At 39.2% G+C, this 19,622-nt stretch overlaps 1 protein-coding gene across 2 annotated transcripts in view; it reads left to right on the top strand.

The window, feature by feature from the left end:
* Positions 1-19,622, top strand: part of eif2ak4 (eukaryotic translation initiation factor 2 alpha kinase 4) — a 91,970-nt gene that overhangs the window by 30,955 nt on the left and 41,393 nt on the right. The window contains exons 25-28 of one of the 2 annotated variants that reach the window (XM_084310650.1): positions 1,506-1,674; positions 2,827-2,943; positions 4,931-4,996; positions 8,510-8,680. In XM_084310650.1, coding sequence (XP_084166776.1) covers positions 1,506-1,674; positions 2,827-2,943; positions 4,931-4,996; positions 8,510-8,680 — 523 coding nt within the window. Of the gene's footprint in view, positions 1-1,505; positions 1,675-2,826; positions 3,001-4,930; positions 4,997-8,509; positions 8,681-19,622 lie in introns of both variants that reach the window. The other variant, XM_084310649.1, reaches the window with a different exon arrangement.

The raw sequence follows: 19,622 nt of genomic DNA, 5'->3' as shown, positions 1-19,622 counted from the left end.
TGTTTTACCCAGGGACGGTGTACATTAATCAACATCTTCAGTTTCCACATCAATGTAAATCTGCCAGAATTAGCTAATGAGCTAGTTTTCATTTGTAGTACCTGCCTACCATGCATGTCTTCATGGTGTGGGAGGAAACCGGATTACCTGGAGGAAACTCACGCGAAACACAGGGAGAACATGCAAACTAGTGAAGGATTTGGGTGTTTTCAATGTATGTGATGTATAGATTGGGGGAAGATGAGAGCATCTAAAAGGGTCGAAATGTGCAGGCTGACGGTGGTGGTAGCAGGAGACGGTGGTTCAGAGCGAGCAGGGTGATTGTGAGCACACTGACCGAGCAGAGAGAATGTTTTGAATTCCGATCTAAGACACAACAAAGATAACGTGACAGGGCACAGACCCAGAGCGAGGGAGAGGTGTGACATCCTTAATGAAACAGTATAAACTGCGTTTTGATGTGTGTAAAGGTTAAACGCGGTTGTCATGACAGCGCGTCGCATGACAACCAGAAGAGGGGCGGGGCTATCGTTGCTATGACGAAGATCTATAAGTCGAACAGTGTTTCCGGGTGTGAGGCAGACCAAAGAAACAAATCCCACAGGAGGGAAGAGACCAAGATACTCTCTCCTCTCATCACAGAGAGGGGGGGGGGGAGGAAGAATGACACATCATCATTAGCTTCGGCTAACGCGAGGAGGGTTTAGGCTAAAGACCAGGCCTGACCACCATTGGACTGAATAGCAGGAGGACGATAGACTGAACACACCGAAAGATCATTAGAATAGACTTTTCAAGGACAATACAATCTGTTAACATCTGAGCTGAGGCTTCTGTTTATGTAAATAAACACTGCTTCTCCTTGTAAGGTATTACGTTGTCAAAGTGTCGAATTCTTACGAAGGTGGAGAATTATTATGGTTTGCGGATTGCACTAACGGGGAGAGATAAGGATTGTATTCAGCCAGTATATGAGACGTCAGGACAATTAAAATTACACAACGCAGAGGAATTGGATGGAGAGAGGATAACACAAGAAGACGTGATACTGGCCAGATTGATCAGAATCTAACACTAGGGATGCTCGATATTGGCTTTTTTACCGATACCAATATTGTCCAACTCTTAATTTCCGATACCGATATCAACCGATATCAACCGATACCGATATATGCAGGGTCCCCCCCCCCCCCAAAAAACTGAATAATTTCAGGTAATTAACATTACATATCTCATGTCGTGTAATTAACACAACATTATGCATACTTTGATAATAAATAAAACAATAATTTGTTCTTACTTGCTTGCCTGGGTAAATAAAGGTTAAATAAATGTAAAAAAAAAAAAACTTTTTTAAACCGATACCGATATTTTCCGACATCACATTTTTATGCTAATATTGGCCGATAATATCGGACATCCCTAATGCAAACTCCACACAGAAAGGCCGCCTGCTGGGGTTCAAACCCCCATATGACTCTGTATGCGTGTGTGTGTGTGTCCAGATACAGCATCGAGCGTGTGTTCCGTCCTAAGAAGCTGGACCGGGCCCATCCCAGGGAGCTGTTTGAATGTGCCTTCGACATCATTATGCCCGTCACCAACAGCCTGCTGCCAGAGGCGGAGACCATCTACACCATCGCCGAGATCGTCCAGGAGTTCCCCGCACTGCAGGTTGTGCATTGGCCTACTGATTACATTTTGTATTGTATTTTGTATCATTATTAGTGCAATTAAATGCATCTAAAATGTTGTTATACGTTTTTTTGATCCACTTTTTCTCCCATTTTCTATATTTTTCTCCCATCCCAATTTCGTATCATCCAATTCAACCCTCCCCTGTCACGAACGCTGTTTCTTGCCTCCCACAAGCCGGCTGCAATGTGGACTAAGTCATACATAGCACAAGTCCCCTCCGGTACTTGAGGTAACAGCAGTCTCATCTTTTCACCTGCGCAGCTCGATCTCTCAGTGGCGAGGAGTAACGCGTGGGAGGCTCACGCTGCCCCCGACACTTCCTGATTCTACTGCGCAGGCGCACCAACCGACCTGTAGGAGTCGCTGTCCACAACGCCCGATCCCCACCCATCAGTTTCCCACCCCCTAATACGGCCAATGTGTATTAGTACGGACGACCAGCTAAACTGAAAGCAAATGTGGAGCGCTGGGCTCAAACAGGCGAGCCCAGCGTCTCCAGATTTCGTGGCGAGCGCCTTGCCCACTACGCCACGTAGCCGCCCAAAATGTTGTTATACGTTTAGGGAAATTGATTAATGCATTTGCATGTGTCATTTAGCCCTAAGTGGATACAGTACTAGCTAGGAACAAAAAGAAAAAAGTGGATATCACTCCCTTGCCTCTGGTTTCCACTTGACTTTCATTCACATCGCTGCTATGTCACATTCTATGACACAAGGTCACAATGACACAAGGTCTTAACATATTTGCTTTATACATTTTGTTTTCCACTGTTCTCTCCACTTCCTCTCTGCACTTCCTGGCCTCTCTGCCAATATAATACACTTCCTGTCTAGACTGTCAACAGTCCCAGTGCTAACTGTATGTCAGATAACCCCATGTTTAGCCTGGTTTGGCCCCTGGGTGATCCCCCCCCCCCCCCCACACACACCCACGTTCTCCGTGTGAAAGCCTTTAAGAATGTGTGAGTCAAAGTGAATGAGAGGGCAGCCGGACACCACAGTCATTATTCACTCATAAACCCTCATTGTACAGTTGTGCTTTAGGTATGATGGACCCTCCAAGCGCTGTTCTAATTGCAGATGAGGGGGGTTAAATAATGGTGTGTGTGTGTGTGTGTGTGTGCAGGAGAGGAACTATCACATCTACCTGAACCACACCAGTCTGCTGAAGGCCATCCTCCTCCACAGCGGCGTCCCGGAGGACAAGCTGAGCCAGGCCTCCAGCATCCTGTGTGACGCCATGGTGAGTGGGATCAACACTCTGGTGAGCCAGGCCTCCAGCATCCTGTGTGACGCCATGGTGAGTGGGATCAACACTGTGGTGTCATGGTGAGTGGGATAAACACTGTGGTGTCATGGTCAGTAGGATAAACACTGTTATGGTCAGTAGGATAAACACTGTGGTGTCATGGTCAGTAGGATAAACACTGGTGTCATGGTCAGTAGGATAAACACTGGTGTCATGGTCAGTAGGATAAACTGGTGTCATGGTCAGTAGGATAAACACTGGTGTTATGGTCAGTAGGATAAACACTGTGGTGTCATGGTCAGTAGGATAAACACTGTGGTGTCATGGTCAGTAGGATAAACACCGTTATGGTCAGTAGGATAAACACTGTGGTATCATGGTCAGTAGGATAAACACTGGTGTCATGGTCAGTAGGATAAACACTGAGGTGTTATGGTCAGTAGGATAAACACTGTGGTGTCATGGTCAGTAGGATAAACACTGGTGTCATGGTCAGTAGGATAAACACTGGTGTCATGGTCAGTAGGATAAACACTGTGGTGTCATGGTCAGTAGGATAAACACTGGTGTCATGGTCAGTAGGATAAACACTGTGGTGTCATGGTCAGTAGGATAAACACTGTGGTGTCATGGTCAGTAGGATAAACACTGTCATGGTCAGTAGGATAAACACTGTTATGGTCAGTAGGATAAACACTGTGGTGTCATGGTCAGTAGGATAAACACTGTTATGGTCAGTAGGATAAACACTGGTGTCATGGTCAGTAGGATAAACACTGAGGTGTTATGGTCAGTAGGATAAACACTGGTGTCATGGTCAGTAGGATAAACACTGGTGTCATGGTCAGTAGGATAAACACTGAGGTGTCATGGTCAGTAGGATAAACACTGGTGTCATGATCAGTAGGATAAACACTGGTGTCATGGTCAGTAGGATAAACACTGAGGTGTTATGGTCAGTAGGATAAACACTGGTGTCATGGTCAGTAGGATAAACACTGAGGTGTTATGGTCAGTAGGATAAACACTGTGGTGTCATGGTCAGTAGGATAAACACTGTGGTGTCATGGTCAGTAGGATAAACACTTTCATGGTCAGTGGGATAAACACTGTGGTGTCATGGTCAGTAGGATAAACACTGTCATGGTCCGTAGGATAAACACTGTGGTGTCATGGTCAGTAGGATAAACACTGTGGTGTCATGGTCAGTAGGATAAACACTGTCATGGTCAGTAGGATAAACACTGTGTCATGGTCAGTAGGATAAACACTGTCATGGTTAGTAGGATAAACACTGTGTCATGGTCAGGCATAACAAAAAATATAGTTTGTTTCCTGTTGGTTGTCAGTTAAGGCCATGGGTAGGTAGGGACTTTATTTTATTTAATTTTTTTATTTTATTCTTTCCCACGGCGACTATGGATAGGGAATTTCTTTATTTAATTAAAATGTTCACAACTACATGGATGCATGTACTCTGCCAGCATGTTTAACATCCATAATACTAAAGGTTTGACTAAGATTTCTATGAAACTGTATTTAAAAAAAAAAGAAAGAAAAATTGTAATTTTTAATTAAAAAAAAAACTCATAAAATATATTGGGTCGCACCTAAATCGGCAGGGTCGGTCGGCAACCGGAAACAAACCATTATTTTTTTAGGCCTCAGTAGGATAAACACTGTGTGTCATGGTCAGTGGGATAAACAATCTGCTCGGTCTCATCAAGTCTCTGCTAATTGAAACCTATGCCCCTGCTACCAATTACACCAAAGGCCTGAATATGGACACCGCAGTTCCCCTCTACAGTAGAATAGACACACATGCCCAACAGATGTTTCACTGTATATATACACATTTCAGATGTATTGGCTATAATAATGTATATATAATTGGATATAGCGATATATTGTCCCTGAACACATCCATGTGTTTCATTTCAGTGGTCTTTATATTGTCTTTTGTCTCTTGTCTGTCTCCCAGAGTGAGAAGCTGACCAAACGGGAGGTGGAGGCTAAGTTCTGCAACATGTCTCTGTCCACAAACAGCGTAAGTAGCCACTGTTTTTACAACCCGTTCTGTTCAGATCGTCGTTTTAGTGGGAACACTTATTACTAGTGCTGTCAATCGATTAAAATATTTAATCTGATTAGTCGCATAATTGTCCATAGTTAACTCGTGATTAATCGCAAATTAATCGCATAATTCTTTTTTTATCTACCTTAAACCGATCTTTTTCAAGTTCCAAGTTGTAATACTCTTATCAACATGAGAGTCAACAAATGCTTGCTTTATGCAGCCATTTAACACAAAAGGATGACCCTCATGCATTGCAAATTTGCATCAAATTCAAAACAGAGTGATGCACAAAATAACTTAAAAGAAAATAATAATTTAAAACAATGAATAAAGTGTGCATGAAATAATAGGAGAAAGAAAACGTTAGGAACTTGTTACATTCACACACACAAGGGCTGAGTAATCACACACCCCTTCTCTCTCTCTCACACACACTCTCCCAGCTCTCTTTCTCTCTTGCCCCTTCCTCATCTCATCTCTCTCACCCCCCCCCCTCTCTCTCTCTATCTCTCTTACACACACACACACACACACACACACACACACACACACACACACACACACACACACACACACACACACATACACACACACACACACTTCAGAAACAAACATAGTATCAATGAGAGCATCAATAATACACCTGAGTGAAGTCTAGTAAAAAAAATTAAATCTTAAAAGTTAATCGTGAGTTAAAACAAATAGTACCGTTAATAGAATCGGGCGTTAACGCGTTAACTTTGACAGCCTTACTTATTATGCATCTCGAACTCCGCCCTCTTTTCTTGATCCTCAAGTTTGTCAGAGGAAAGTAACAGTTGTGATTGGAGGATCGACAAAAGGGGGTGGAGTTTGATATAGATCAATCGATTGGTTTGGTCTTATTCCTCCTAGTAGTCGATTAGTTGTTTTTTATGCTTTAAAAAAAGATTGGTTATTACTTATTACCTGAAAAAGTATAAGCACGTCTCTGGGAAGATCTTGTTTTTAACACATTCTGCGCCACGCAGTATGCCCATCTTATACCACTCTCTGCCAGTGCTGTAACCCTATGGAGTGGCTCACCTTCTTCGCAGGGCTATAACTTTTTAAATATTATAGCTATATCGACATTACTATGGCCCATTCAACATCGGGTATCTATCGTTCCGGATGTGGGAACGTTATATTTTTCCATTCATACATTGTCGTGTTAGTACCGTCGTGAATATGTGTTTTTAGAGTGTATAGCAGTAATTCCTAGAATGCGCGTTATAGGCCCCGACGCGTATTATACATAATTGATTGGTGTTTCGTTCCTATACACGCTATATTAAAAAATTCAAATGCATATGATCGCTATACATTATGCTCCATCATGCGTGAAGGAAAGGGGGGGGGGGGGGGTCGTTTATGATTCCTTGATTGTCACTAACGGCTTTCTTTAGTATGACACCATACGTTGATCGGATAGATTGCCATGAGAAAAATGGACAATTGAGCTGGAATTAACGTTGGGTTTCTCTTACCTGTGGCCGATGCGTCTGGAGAATTATTTTTCCAATTATTTGATGTCGATCTGCTAGATCCATTTTCCGTTTGTATGACGCAATAAACGCCGAAAGCATTCTTGCGTCTCGAAAGCGATCCCATGCGAGTGTGTATCTTGATCCACGTTACAAGATATCTCTGCCGGAGGATTTTCCCCGATGCACAGAGCGCCACATCCGGTTTAGAGTGGAGTGCAACTCGCCCGAAATCCACCAGGCGGCGGTATTGAGGCGTTGAAATATCAGACAGGGTCCAGCTGGCTCCCGGAGCCTTCCTGGATGAATTATGAATGCCAATAGCGAATAAAGGAAATAACGATCATAAAAACGAGTAAAGTTGTTGTTGGCGCTATTCGATTGGCGGGCAATAACGAGTAAACTCGTTTTTGGCGCAAGATGTGTTAAGAGGAAATTCTGCATGACTGCATGTGGGCGAAATACAATTTGACAGATCTGTTGATTTAAATCGATTAGTTGAGAATGTTCTATTAAGTCAACTAAGAATGCCTTTAGTCGAGCGACCACTGTAGCGATAACCTCTACTTAAACTTAAGCTATAGCCAAAACCAAAATGAGCAACCGAGCATGGGGGGAGTGGGGGTGTCTGTTGTCTAATGTCTTTTGTGTTTGTGGTGTTTTTGTTTTTATTTTTATTTGGTGTATTTTGTATTTATTAGTTAACTCATTCCCCGCCAACGACGAGTATACTCGTTATTGGCCGCCAATCGTTGGACGCCAACAACGAGTATACTCGTTATTTGATCGTTATTTCTTTTATTCGCTATTTCCAATCGTTATCCATCCAGGGAGCCTGTGTAACCATAGGGAATGAGTCCTTCGATCGCAAAAGTACAATACCGCCGCCTGGTGGTATGCGGCCGATGTTGCACTCCCTTTGAGACTCTGTGGCTGTGTGTCGATGAAATTCATCCGGGCAGACTTTTCTAGTAGCCTGGACCGAGGGCTTTATCCGATCGCATTGAATCGTTTTTGGGACCCCCGATTCATTATGCTGTGGTGGGTTATGTCGTGGCCCAAATGGACATAAGATCTAGCAGATGGCAATCAAATAATTGGAATATTCTTTTTGGAATCTCACCGGCCACAGGTAAGAGCAATTTAAAGATTTATTTTTTGGCTTTTTATCGCTTTATTACTACTGGGCAGTCCAGTAGGGAGAGACAGAGGAGAAATGGGAGACAGAGTGGGGGGAAGACATTCGGGAAATAACGACGGATTCGGGAATTGAACCCGGGTCGCCCGTGTCGCGGCTGAGCGCGCTATGTGGTTCGCCACTGGGGCGCCCAGGTAAGAGCAATTTAACATCAATTTCAGCTCGACTGTGCCTTGTTTTCATAGCCATCGCCCTGATCAGCGTATGCTGTTGTACTAACGAATGCCGTTATTGACAATCAATTAATCAGAAATGACCCCCCCCCTCCCTTTTATGCATTCATGATGGAACATAATATACCAATCATATGCATTTGAATTTTTAATTGTAGCGTGTATAGGGACGAAATGCTATAATATGCGTCGCGGCCTATTATTAGCCTCCCAGGAATTACCCTAAACCGCTCTAAAACCATATTTATATTCACCACAGTATAAAATGAGAATGTATGGATGGAAAAATTATTTCTTTTTCACAACGATCAGATAGATACTCGATGCCAAATGGGCCATAGTATTGCATCCATAGCTATGATATATATATATATATAGTTATAGCCCTGCAAACAAGGTGAGCGACTCCATAGGTTTAATGCGTTGGCAGAACATAGTCATATCCCGTTCCCAACGTGGCAGTCAATGAGTTAAGTTTAGATCTGTATTTATTATTTCTTATTGTTTTGTCAATATTATTATTATTGATGTTGTGTTGTTTGTGAATGAAAATTGAAAAAAAAATTGATAAAAGAAAAGTGAACCCGTTCTATTCCACTGTGTCCAGTTGCAGACGCTGTACAAATACATAGAGCAGAAGGGGGATCTGGAGGACCTGGCACCCCTGCTGAGCTCGCTGACCAAACAGAAGACTGCTGTCACCCAGCTGGCCAAGCAGGGCCTGAAGGACCTGGAGGAACTGACAATGCTGCTACGGCGCCTGGGGGTCAAGCTACAGGTGACTAAGGCTGGGTACAAATATTTTAATGATCCAATATCATTTTCTTTTCTTTTTTTATCAAATCATTTTCTTTTCAATTTTCATTAACACTTTCTGCGCCAACCCCGAGATTTCTCGGGTTATCTTGCCAGCGGTTGACCGCCTAAACCCGAGATTTCTCTGGTTTTCATAGTTTTTTCAGCGTTCAGCACACTCTATGCATATTTTGTGCCAGTTCATGTCAGGGAACCGATGGACATAAATACTGGAAATCGCGATCAGACAATTGGAATATTCTTTTTGGGATACCTCCTAGTAAAGGTAAGGACTATATGACATCAATCCTACTTTGATCCAACAATGATTTCACATCGATCGCAATGATCAACGTATGTAGTATTAAAAATAAATGCTGTTGCTGACGATCAGAGCATCAAGGATGGGGTTTGGCGGAGCCCAATAGCAGAACACAGGAGGAGAGAGAATGGAGCGTTTTAGGGTGTTTTAATGTTGTTCCTCTAAGCAGACAGTTTACAAATGGAATGTGCGACAGACGGGTACAAGAATGTTCTTGGGGTTAGGACAGGTGCACTCCTTGTGCAGCACGGGGCGACAGACGGGTACAAGAATGTTCTTGGGGTTTAGGACAGGTGCACTCCTTGTGCAGCACGGGGCAGTAGACACAGGACTGTGTCGTGGGTGAGAGCAGGAGCACTCTTTGTGCAGCACGGGATGTCCAGGTAGGAGGTGTATTGGAGCGGAGGTCCTGGGCACATAGAGAACAAGGGTTAGGACAAGGAATATCAACACGGAACAGGTTAGCAAGGCTTAGGTTTCGTCGTTGTACCTAGGAAGCTAGTTTAACACTCCGACGAGGTCAGGACAGGATCTGCAGACTGAAGTACCATCTTGTTGATCAGGGGATGAGTCACAGCCGTGCTGATTGATGAGCTTGGCAGCGTGTGAATCCGGGGAACGGATGCTGCCCATATATGGGTGTGAGAGGATAAGGGGTGAGTGAGGCTTCCGTCCTGAATGTGGGGGAGGATGAGGAGGAGTGAAGAAGGCTCTCGCCGTGATTATGACCCCCCCCCCCCCCCCCCCATTGATGCATTCATGATGAAACATAATACCTATTATATACCTTTGATTTGGAAATAGTAATGTGTCCAGGCAAGCAACGCGAACGCCTTTAGCAAAATTCACATATAGCTCCATAACGCAGTTTCCAGGAATTAGCCAGGATCACTCTCAAACTATACAATATTCACCACGGGATAACACGTGAACGTTCTTTTTTACATGTTGGACGAGGGATAGTTACTGTCAAATGAGCCATAGTATTGTCTCCATAGCTATAATATAGAATATAGATATAGCCCTGCAAACACTGCGACGCACAGTGAAAATGCCTATATTTTAAAGCATGGCGCATTTACTATAGGATGAGGATAATAGCTGGCGCTCAAAGTGTTAACAAACAACACAACATCAACATCAACAACAATAATACTAATATTGACAACAATAAGTAAGGGATAATGTATAGCTACGAGGTCATTGTCACAAAATAATTGACCGACACAGAGTTTAGAATACCGAGGCGCCTCGCCGAGGTGTTCTTTAAACGTAGTGAAGGTCAATTATTTTGCGACAATGACGGAGTATAGCTATACATTATCCCGCTTATTACATGGCTAACTTACTAACAATATACTTCATTTTACACCATCGACAAGACGAGATCCAATGCAGACGCAGTTCTGTTCTGTCGCCCCGCCCTGTCATCGCCAGCAGCTTCGCCAGCAGCCGGCAGTGTCTGATTGCATTGATGTCAGTGGGCTTGATTGCGAACAGCTGCGCACAGCGGTCATTATTGCTCGGCAGAGGTCCGTTATCGAGTAATAACGGACCTCTGACGAGCGCTATTGACCAATCACAATCAAGCAGAATGTTAAAACGCCATGTAATAAGAAATAATAAATACAGATCTAAACTTAACTAATAAATACTAAATACAAATATACCAAATAAAAACAAAAACACCACAAACTCAAAAGACATTAGACAACAGACCCCCCCCCAATAATTCATGTTTCATGTTAGCAGTTAGCATTTTCTGAATGACAGTGTGGCCAGCTGGGCAATAGCGACCATGATAGATTCCCAGGATTAGTTGTGTCACACAGATGCCCCCCACCCAATCCAGTAGAAGAAAGTGAAAAGGCGCTCTGGTGACAAGTTCTGCACAAATAACAATGTGTATAGTCAAAGTCATGCTTCCAAGAGGGTTTTTGAGTGGACCTTTAAGTCCCAATAAAGGAAATTCTGAGATTTGTTTCTAAACACTATGTTAGAAACTATTTGCTTGTGAAAAGACTGTGAACTGAGTTGTGGAGTTGGGACAGTTTTTCACCATTCTTGTGTTTTTTGGGTGGGTATGAAATCATGGCTCGATGAGCCATACTTCGTTTCACTTTCGTTGTCGCTGTTTGGTTGTTGAGGCAGAGAGAAGGACATGGAGAGAGAAGAGGCAGGGAGAGGGAGGGAGAGAGAGAGAGGTGTGGTTTCAACAGACACGCCCCTAGCGTTTCAGAGCAGTAAATACTGCTTATTTTCTCACGATTTTGAAACCTAATTTTATGTACTTGCTGATCATTCAATCAATTTAGTTGATTAACATTTTCCTGTGGTGTGACAAACTCGGAACACATATTTAGTGTGGGTGACCTGGCGAAGCCAGGTTGCCACCCACACTATACATATCCATACTCTTTTTATTAGTGTGGGTGACCTGGCGAAGCCAGGTTGCCACCCACACTATACATATCCATACTCTTTTTATTTATTCTTTATTCCACCGATTTTGCAAACACTTTGCAACACGTAAGCGTTCGCGCCCCATACACGTGAAAGGTATCAAAACGAGCGGCTTGCCTATGGCAACACCGGTCTCCGAACTCGTAAAGTTTCACCGCACCGTCTGGCTACGAATCGACTTTAAACGGTAAAATATCGGTCCCATTGGGAATGCATTGCATTTTAGAGTGTAGCAGCTGAAATAATATTTTTCCCCCTACCTTGGGTGAATTGCGAGTGTGATCTCAATTTTGGATGTAGAAATAAAACAAACACATCAAAACGATGACACGGCTGTCAACCCGCTCACAAAAGAAAAATAAATGGAATTGGACATTTCTATCTCAACTGACGACCATTTGTTTGAAGGTTCTCCTCCCCATTGACCGCCATGCAATCGCCCTCTAGAAATCACATTTTTCACACTATTTTTTAGCCTTCTGTTCCGATCGCCGAAGGAGTGCCACAATATCGCACGAATGTCACAATATCGCGCACAACCCTTCGCCTACTCGTTGTAGTGCTCATGTGCGCGTCACAACGCTTCATCTCTTATAGTTTTCTTTTAATCAATGTGACAATGCAGTCATGCATCTGCCTCCATAGAAATCCATTGGATAGAAAATATGCAAGTCATAGTGATTGCTTCACCTGTGTGGCTCATGGCTCACTCATGATTGGTTCAGCTGTGTGGCTCGTGGCTGAGCTGCCAATGACATCATCCACTTAACCCATCATTGGCCATCACTGTGTTGCAGTACTGAATTGCTGACAGCGCCCTCTGTCTTGTGGGTTGTGTCATTGTACTCAGTAGGGATATCCTCTTTCATTTTTCATTGGTCCATGTTGACCACCTTTCATTGGTCGATGTTGACCACTCCCCCGATCCTTAGACCACGCCCCCTTAGGCCACACCCCCTCAGTGTATCTCTTGAACCGTTTGTCGTAGAGACTTGCGGATTGTGCCATTGGTCGATCTTGACCACCTTTCATTGGTCGATGTTGACCACTCCCCCGATCCTTAGACCACGCCCCCTTAGGCCACACCCCCTCAGTGTATCTCTTGAACCGTTTGTCGTAGAGACTTGCGGATTGTGCCATTGTACTCGGTTTAATAGTGTAATAGTGTGTAATAGTGTAATAGTGTGTAATAGTGTAATAGTGTGTAATAGTGTAATAGTGTAATAGTGTGTAATAGTGTAATAGTGTAATAGTGTGTAATAGTGTAATAGTGTAATAGTGTGTAATAGTGTGTAATAGTGTAATAGTGTGTAATAGTGTAATATTGTGTAATAGTGTAATAGTGTGTAATAGTGTAATAGTGTAATAGTGTGTAATAGTGTATAATAGTGTGTAATAGTGTAATAGTGTGTAATAGTGTAATAGTGTAATAGTGTGTAATAGTGTGTAATAGTGTAATAGTGTGTAATAGTGTAATAGTGTGTAATAGTGTAATAGTGTAATAGTGTGTAATAGTGTAATAGTGTAATAGTGTAATAGTGTGTAATAGTGTAATATTGTGTAATAGTGTAATAGTGTAATAGTGTGTAATAGTGTAATAGTGTGTAATAGTGTAATAGTGTAATAGTGTGTAATAGTGTGTAATAGTGTAATAGTGTCTAATAGTGTGTAATAGTGTAATAGTGTGTAATAGTGTAATAGTGTGTAATAGTGTAATAGTGTAATAGTGTGTAATAGTGTAATAGTGTGTAATAGTGTAATAGTGTGTAATAGTGTAATAGTGTGTAATAGTGTAATATTGTGTAATAGTGTAATAGTGTAATAGTGTGTAATAGTGTAATAGTGTGTAATAGTGTGTAATAGTGTAATAGTGTGTAATAGTGTAATAGTGTGTAATAGTGTGTAATAGTGTAATAGTGTAATAGTGTGTAATAGTGTAATAGTGTGTAATAGTGTAATAGTGTAATAGTGTGTAATAGTGTAATAGTGTAATAGTGTGTAATAGTGTAATAGTGTAATAGTGTAATAGTGTGTAATAGTGTAATAGTGTGTAATAGTGTAATAGTGTGTAATAGTGTAATAGTGTGTAATAGTGTAATAGTGTAATAGTGTGTAATAGTGTAATAGTGTAATAGTGTGTAATAGTGTAATAGTGTAATAGTGTGTAATAGTGTAATAGCGTAATAGTGTAATAGTGTGTAATAGTGTAATAGTGTAATAGTGTGTAATAGTGTAATAGTGTGTAATAGTGTAATAGTGTAATAGTGTGTAATAGTGTAATAGTGTAATAGTGTAATAGCGTGTAATAGTGTAATAGTGTAATAGTGTAATAGTGTGTAATAGTGTAATAGTGTGTAATAGTGTAATAGTGTGTAATAGTGTAATAGTGTAATAGTGTGTAATAGTGTAATAGTGTAATAGTGTGTAATAGTGTAATAGTGTGTAATAGTGTAATAGTGTAATAGTGTAATAGTGTAATAGTGTGTAATAGTGTGTAATAGTGTGTAATAGTGTAATAGTGTGTAATAGTGTAATAGTGTGTAATAGTGTAATAGTGTAATAGTGTGTAATAGTGTAATAGTGTAATAGTGTGTAATAGTGTAATAGCGTAATAGTGTAATAGTGTAATAGTGTGTAATAGTGTAATAGTGTAATAGTGTGTAATAGTGTAATAGTGTGTAATAGTGTAATAGTGTAATAGTGTGTAATAGTGTGTAATAGTGTGTAATAGTGTGTAATAGTGTAATAGTGTAATAGCGTGTAATAGTGTAATAGTGTAATAGTGTAATAGTGTGTAATAGTGTAATAGTGTGTAATAGTGTAATAGTGTGTAATAGTGTAATAGTGTGTAATAGTGTAATAGTGTAATAGTGTGTAATAGTGTAATAGTGTGTAATAGTGTAATAGTGTAATAGTGTAATAGCGTGTAATAGTGTAATAGTGTAATAGTGTGTAATAGTGTAATAGTGTAATAGTGTGTAATAGTGTAATAGTGTAATAGTGTGTAATAGTGTGTAATAGTGTAATAGTGTGTAATAGTGTAATAGTGTAATAGTGTAATAGCGTGTAATAGTGTAATAGTGTGTAATAGTGTAATATCGTAATTGTGTGTAATAGTGTAATAGTGTAATAGTGTGTAATGGTGTAATAGTGTAATAGTGTGTAATAGTGTAATAGTGTAATAGTGTGTAATAGTGTAATAGTGTACTAGTGTGTAATAGTGTAATAGTGTGTAATAGTGTAATAGTGTGTAATAGTGTAATAGTGTGTAATAGTGTAATAGTGTGTAATAGTGTAATAGTGTGTAATAGTGTAATAGTGTAATAGTGTGTAATAGTGTAATAGTGTGTAATAGTGTAATAGTGTAATAGTGTGTAATAGTGTAATAGTGTGTAATAGTGTAATAGTGTGTAATAGTGTAATAGTGTAATAGCGTGTAATAGTGTAATAGAGTGTAATAGTGTAATAGTGTGTAATAGTGTAATAGTGTGTAATAGTGTAATAGTGTGTAATAGTGTAATAGTGTGTAATAGTGTAATAGTGTAATAGTGTGTAATAGTGTAATAGTGTGTAATAGTGTAATAGTGTAATAGTGTAATAGCGTGTAATAGTGTAATAGTGTAATAGTGTGTAATAGTGTAATAGTGTAATAGTGTGTAATAGTGTAATAGTGTAATAGTGTGTAATAGTGTGTAATAGTGTAATAGTGTGTAATAGTGTAATAGTGTAATAGTGTAATAGCGTGTAATAGTGTAATAGTGTGTAATAGTGTAATATCGTAATTGTGTGTAATAGTGTAATAGTGTAATAGTGTGTAATGGTGTAATAGTGTAATAGTGTGTAATAGTGTAATAGTGTAATAGTGTAATAGTGTGTAATAGTGTAATAGTGTACTAGTGTGTAATAGTGTAATAGTGTGTAATAGTGTAATAGTGTGTAATAGTGTAATAGTGTGTAATAGTGTGTAATAGTGTGTAATAGTGTAATAGTGTGTAATAGTGTAATAGTGTAATAGTGTGTAATAGTGTAATAGTGTGTAATAGTGTAATAGTGTGTAATAGTGTAATAGTGTAATAGTGTGTAATAGTGTAATAGTGTGTAATAGTGTAATAGTGTGTAATAGTGTAATAGTGTGTAATAGTGTAATAGTGTAATAGTGTGTAATAGTGTAATAGTGTGTAATAGTGTAATAGTGTAATAGTGTGTAATAGTGTAATAGTGTGTAATAGTGTGTAATAGTGTGTAATAGTGTAATAGTGTAATAGTGTGTAATAGTGTGTAATAGTGTAATAGTGTAATAGTGTGTAATAGTGTAATAGTGTAATAGTGTGTAATAGTGTAATAGTGTGTAATAGTGTAATAGTGTGTAATAGTGTAATAGTGTGTAATAGTGTAATAGTGTAATAGTGTGTAATAGTGTAATAGTGTGTAATAGTGTAATAGTGTGTAATAGTGTGTAATAGTGTAATAGTGTAATAGTGTGTAATCGTGTAATAGTGTGTAATAGTGTGTAATAGTGTGTAATAGTGTAATAGTGTGTAATAGTGTAATAGTGTTGCGGGTTGTGTCGTTGCACTCAGTAGGGATATCCTCTTTCATTGGTCTATGTTGACCACTCCCCCGATCCTTAGGCCACGCCCCCTTTTTGTATCCTTTGAACCGTTTGTCATAGAGACTCGCGAGAGACCCTCTCCCCCGTTGGCCGGCGGTGCACAGGCGTCACCCACACTTTCACAATTTCCCCCGCGCGGAATTGTCTAGTTATTTATTATTCTTTATTCCACCAATTTTGCAAACACTTTGCAACACGTAAGCGTTCGCGCCCCATACACGTGAAAGGTATCAAAACGAGCGGCTTGCCTATGGCAACACCGGTCTCCGATCTCGTAAAGTTTCACCGCACCGTCTGGCTACGAATCGACTTTAAACGGTAAAATATCGGTCCCATTGGGAATGCATTGCATTTTAGAGTGTAGCAGCTGAAATAATCTTTTTCCCCCTACCTTGGGTGAATTGCGAGTGTGATCTCAATTTTGGACGTAGAAATAAAACAAACACATCAAAACGATGACACGGCTGTCATCCCACTCACAAAAGAAAAATAAATGGAATTGGACATTTCTATCTCAACTGACGACCATTTGTTTGAAGGTTCTCCTCCCCATTGACCGCCATGCAATCGCACTCTAGAAATCACATTTTTCACACTATTTTTTAGCCTTCTGTTCCGATCGCCGAAGGAGTGCCACAATATTGCACGAATGTCACAATATCGCGCACAACCCTTCGCCTACTCGTTGTAGTGCTCATGTGCGCGTCACAACGCTTCATCTCTTATAGTTTTCTTTTAATCAATGTGACAATGCAGTCATGCATCTGCCTCCATACAAATGCATTGGATAGAAAATATGCAAGTCATAGTGATTGCTTCACCTGTGTGGCTCATGGCTCACTCATGATTGGTTCAGCTGTGTGGCTCGTGGCTGAGCTGCCAATGACATCATCCACTTAACCCATCATTGGCCATCACTGTGTTGCAGTACTGAATTGCTGACAGCGCCCTCTGTCTTGTGGGTTGTGTCATTGTACTCAGTAGGGATATCCTCTTTCATTTTTCATTGGTCCATGTTGACCACCTTTCATTGGTCGATGTTGACCACTCCCCCGATCCTTAGACCACGCCCCCTTAGGCCACACCCCCTCAGTGTATCTCTTGAACCGTTTGTCGTAGAGACTTGCGGATTGTGCCATTGGTCGATCTTGACCACCTTTCATTGGTCGATGTTGACCACTCCCCCGATCCTTAGACCACGCCCCCTTAGGCCACACCCCCTCAGTGTATCTCTTGAACCGTTTGTCGTAGAGACTTGCGGATTGTGCCATTGTACTCGGTTTAATAGTGTAATAGTGTGTAATAGTGTAATAGTGTAATAGTGTGTAATAGTGTAATAGTGTGTAATAGTGTAATAGTGTAATAGTGTGTAATAGTGTAATAGTGTAATAGTGTGTAATAGTGTAATAGTGTAATAGTGTGTAATAGTGTGTAATAGTGTAATAGTGTGTAATAGTGTAATATTGTGTAATAGTGTAATAGTGTGTAATAGTGTAATAGTGTAATAGTGTGTAATAGTGTAATAGTGTATAATAGTGTGTAATAGTGTAATAGTGTGTAATAGTGTAATAGTGTAATAGTGTGTAATAGTGTGTAATAGTGTAATAGTGTGTAATAGTGTAATAGTGTGTAATAGTGTAATAGTGTAATAGTGTGTAATAGTGTAATAGTGTAATAGTGTAATAGTGTGTAATAGTGTAATATTGTGTAATAGTGTAATAGTGTAATAGTGTGTAATAGTGTAATAGTGTGTAATAGTGTAATAGTGTAATAGTGTGTAATAGTGTGTAATAGTGTAATAGTGTCTAATAGTGTGTAATAGTGTAATAGTGTGTAATAGTGTAATAGTGTGTAATAGTGTAATAGTGTAATAGTGTGTAATAGTGTAATAGTGTGTAATAGTGTAATAGTGTGTAATAGTGTAATAGTGTGTAATAGTGTAATATTGTGTAATAGTGTAATAGTGTAATAGTGTGTAATAGTGTAATAGTGTGTAATAGTGTGTAATAGTGTAATAGTGTGTAATAGTGTAATAGTGTGTAATAGTGTGTAATAGTGTAATAGTGTAATAGTGTGTAATAGTGTAATAGTGTGTAATAGTGTAATAGTGTAATAGTGTGTAATAGTGTAATAGTGTAATAGTGTGTAATAGTGTAATAGTGTAATAGTGTAATAGTGTGTAATAGTGTAATAGTGTGTAATAGTGTAATAGTGTGTAATAGTGTAATAGTGTGTAATAGTGTAATAGTGTGTAATAGTGTAATAGTGTAATAGTGTGTAATAGTGTAATAGTGTAATAGTGTGTAATAGTGTAATAGTGTGTAATAGTGTAATAGTGTGTAATAGTGTAATAGTGTGTAATAGTGTAATAGTGTAATAGTGTGTAATAGTGTAATAGTGTAATAGTGTGTAATAGTGTAATAGTGTAATAGTGTAATAGCGTAATAGTGTAATAGTGTGTAATAGTGTAATAGTGTAATAGTGTGTAATAGTGTAATAGTGTGTAATAGTGTAATAGTGTAATAGTGTAATAGTGTGTAATAGTGTAATAGTGTAATAGCGTGTAATAGTGTAATAGTGTAATAGTGTAATAGTGTGTAATAGTGTAATAGTGTGTAATAGTGTAATAGTGTGTAATAGTGTAATAGTGTAATAGTGTGTAATAGTGTAATAGTGTAATAGTGTGTAATAGTGTAATAGTGTGTAATAGTGTAATAGTGTAATAGTGTAATAGTGTGTAATAGTGTAATAGTGTGTAATAGTGTGTAATAGTGTGTAATAGTGTAATAGTGTGTAATAGTGTAATAGTGTGTAATAGTGTAATAGTGTAATAGTGTGTAATAGTGTAATAGTGTAATAGTGTGTAATAGTGTAATAGCGTAATAGTGTAATAGTGTAATAGTGTGTAATAGTGTAATAGTGTAATAGTGTGTAATAGTGTAATAGTGTGTAATAGTGTAATAGTGTAATAGTGTGTAATAGTGTGTAATAGTGTGTAATAGTGTGTAATAGTGTAATAGTGTAATAGCGTGTAATAGTGTAATAGTGTAATAGTGTAATAGTGTGTAATAGTGTAATAGTGTGTAATAGTGTAATAGTGTGTAATAGTGTAATAGTGTGTAATAGTGTAATAGTGTAATAGTGTGTAATAGTGTAATAGTGTGTAATAGTGTAATAGTGTAATAGCGTGTAATAGTGTAATAGTGTAATAGTGTGTAATAGTGTAATAGTGTAATAGTGTGTAATAGTGTAATAGTGTAATAGTGTGTAATAGTGTGTAATAGTGTGTAATAGTGTAATAGTGTGTAATAGTGTAATAGTGTAATAGTGTAATAGCGTGTAATAGTGTAATAGTGTGTAATAGTGTAATATCGTAATTGTGTGTAATAGTGTAATAGTGTAATAGTGTGTAATGGTGTAATAGTGTAATAGTGTGTAATAGTGTAATAGTGTAATAGTGTAATAGTGTGTAATAGTGTAATAGTGTACTAGTGTGTAATAGTGTAATAGTGTGTAATAGTGTAATAG

Source organism: Notolepis coatsorum, assembly GCF_963971535.1.
Source record: "Notolepis coatsorum genome assembly, chromosome: 3".
Classification (NCBI taxonomy): Eukaryota; Metazoa; Chordata; class Actinopteri; order Aulopiformes; family Paralepididae; genus Notolepis; species Notolepis coatsorum.
This window is presented reverse-complemented; position numbering and strand designations above follow the sequence as displayed.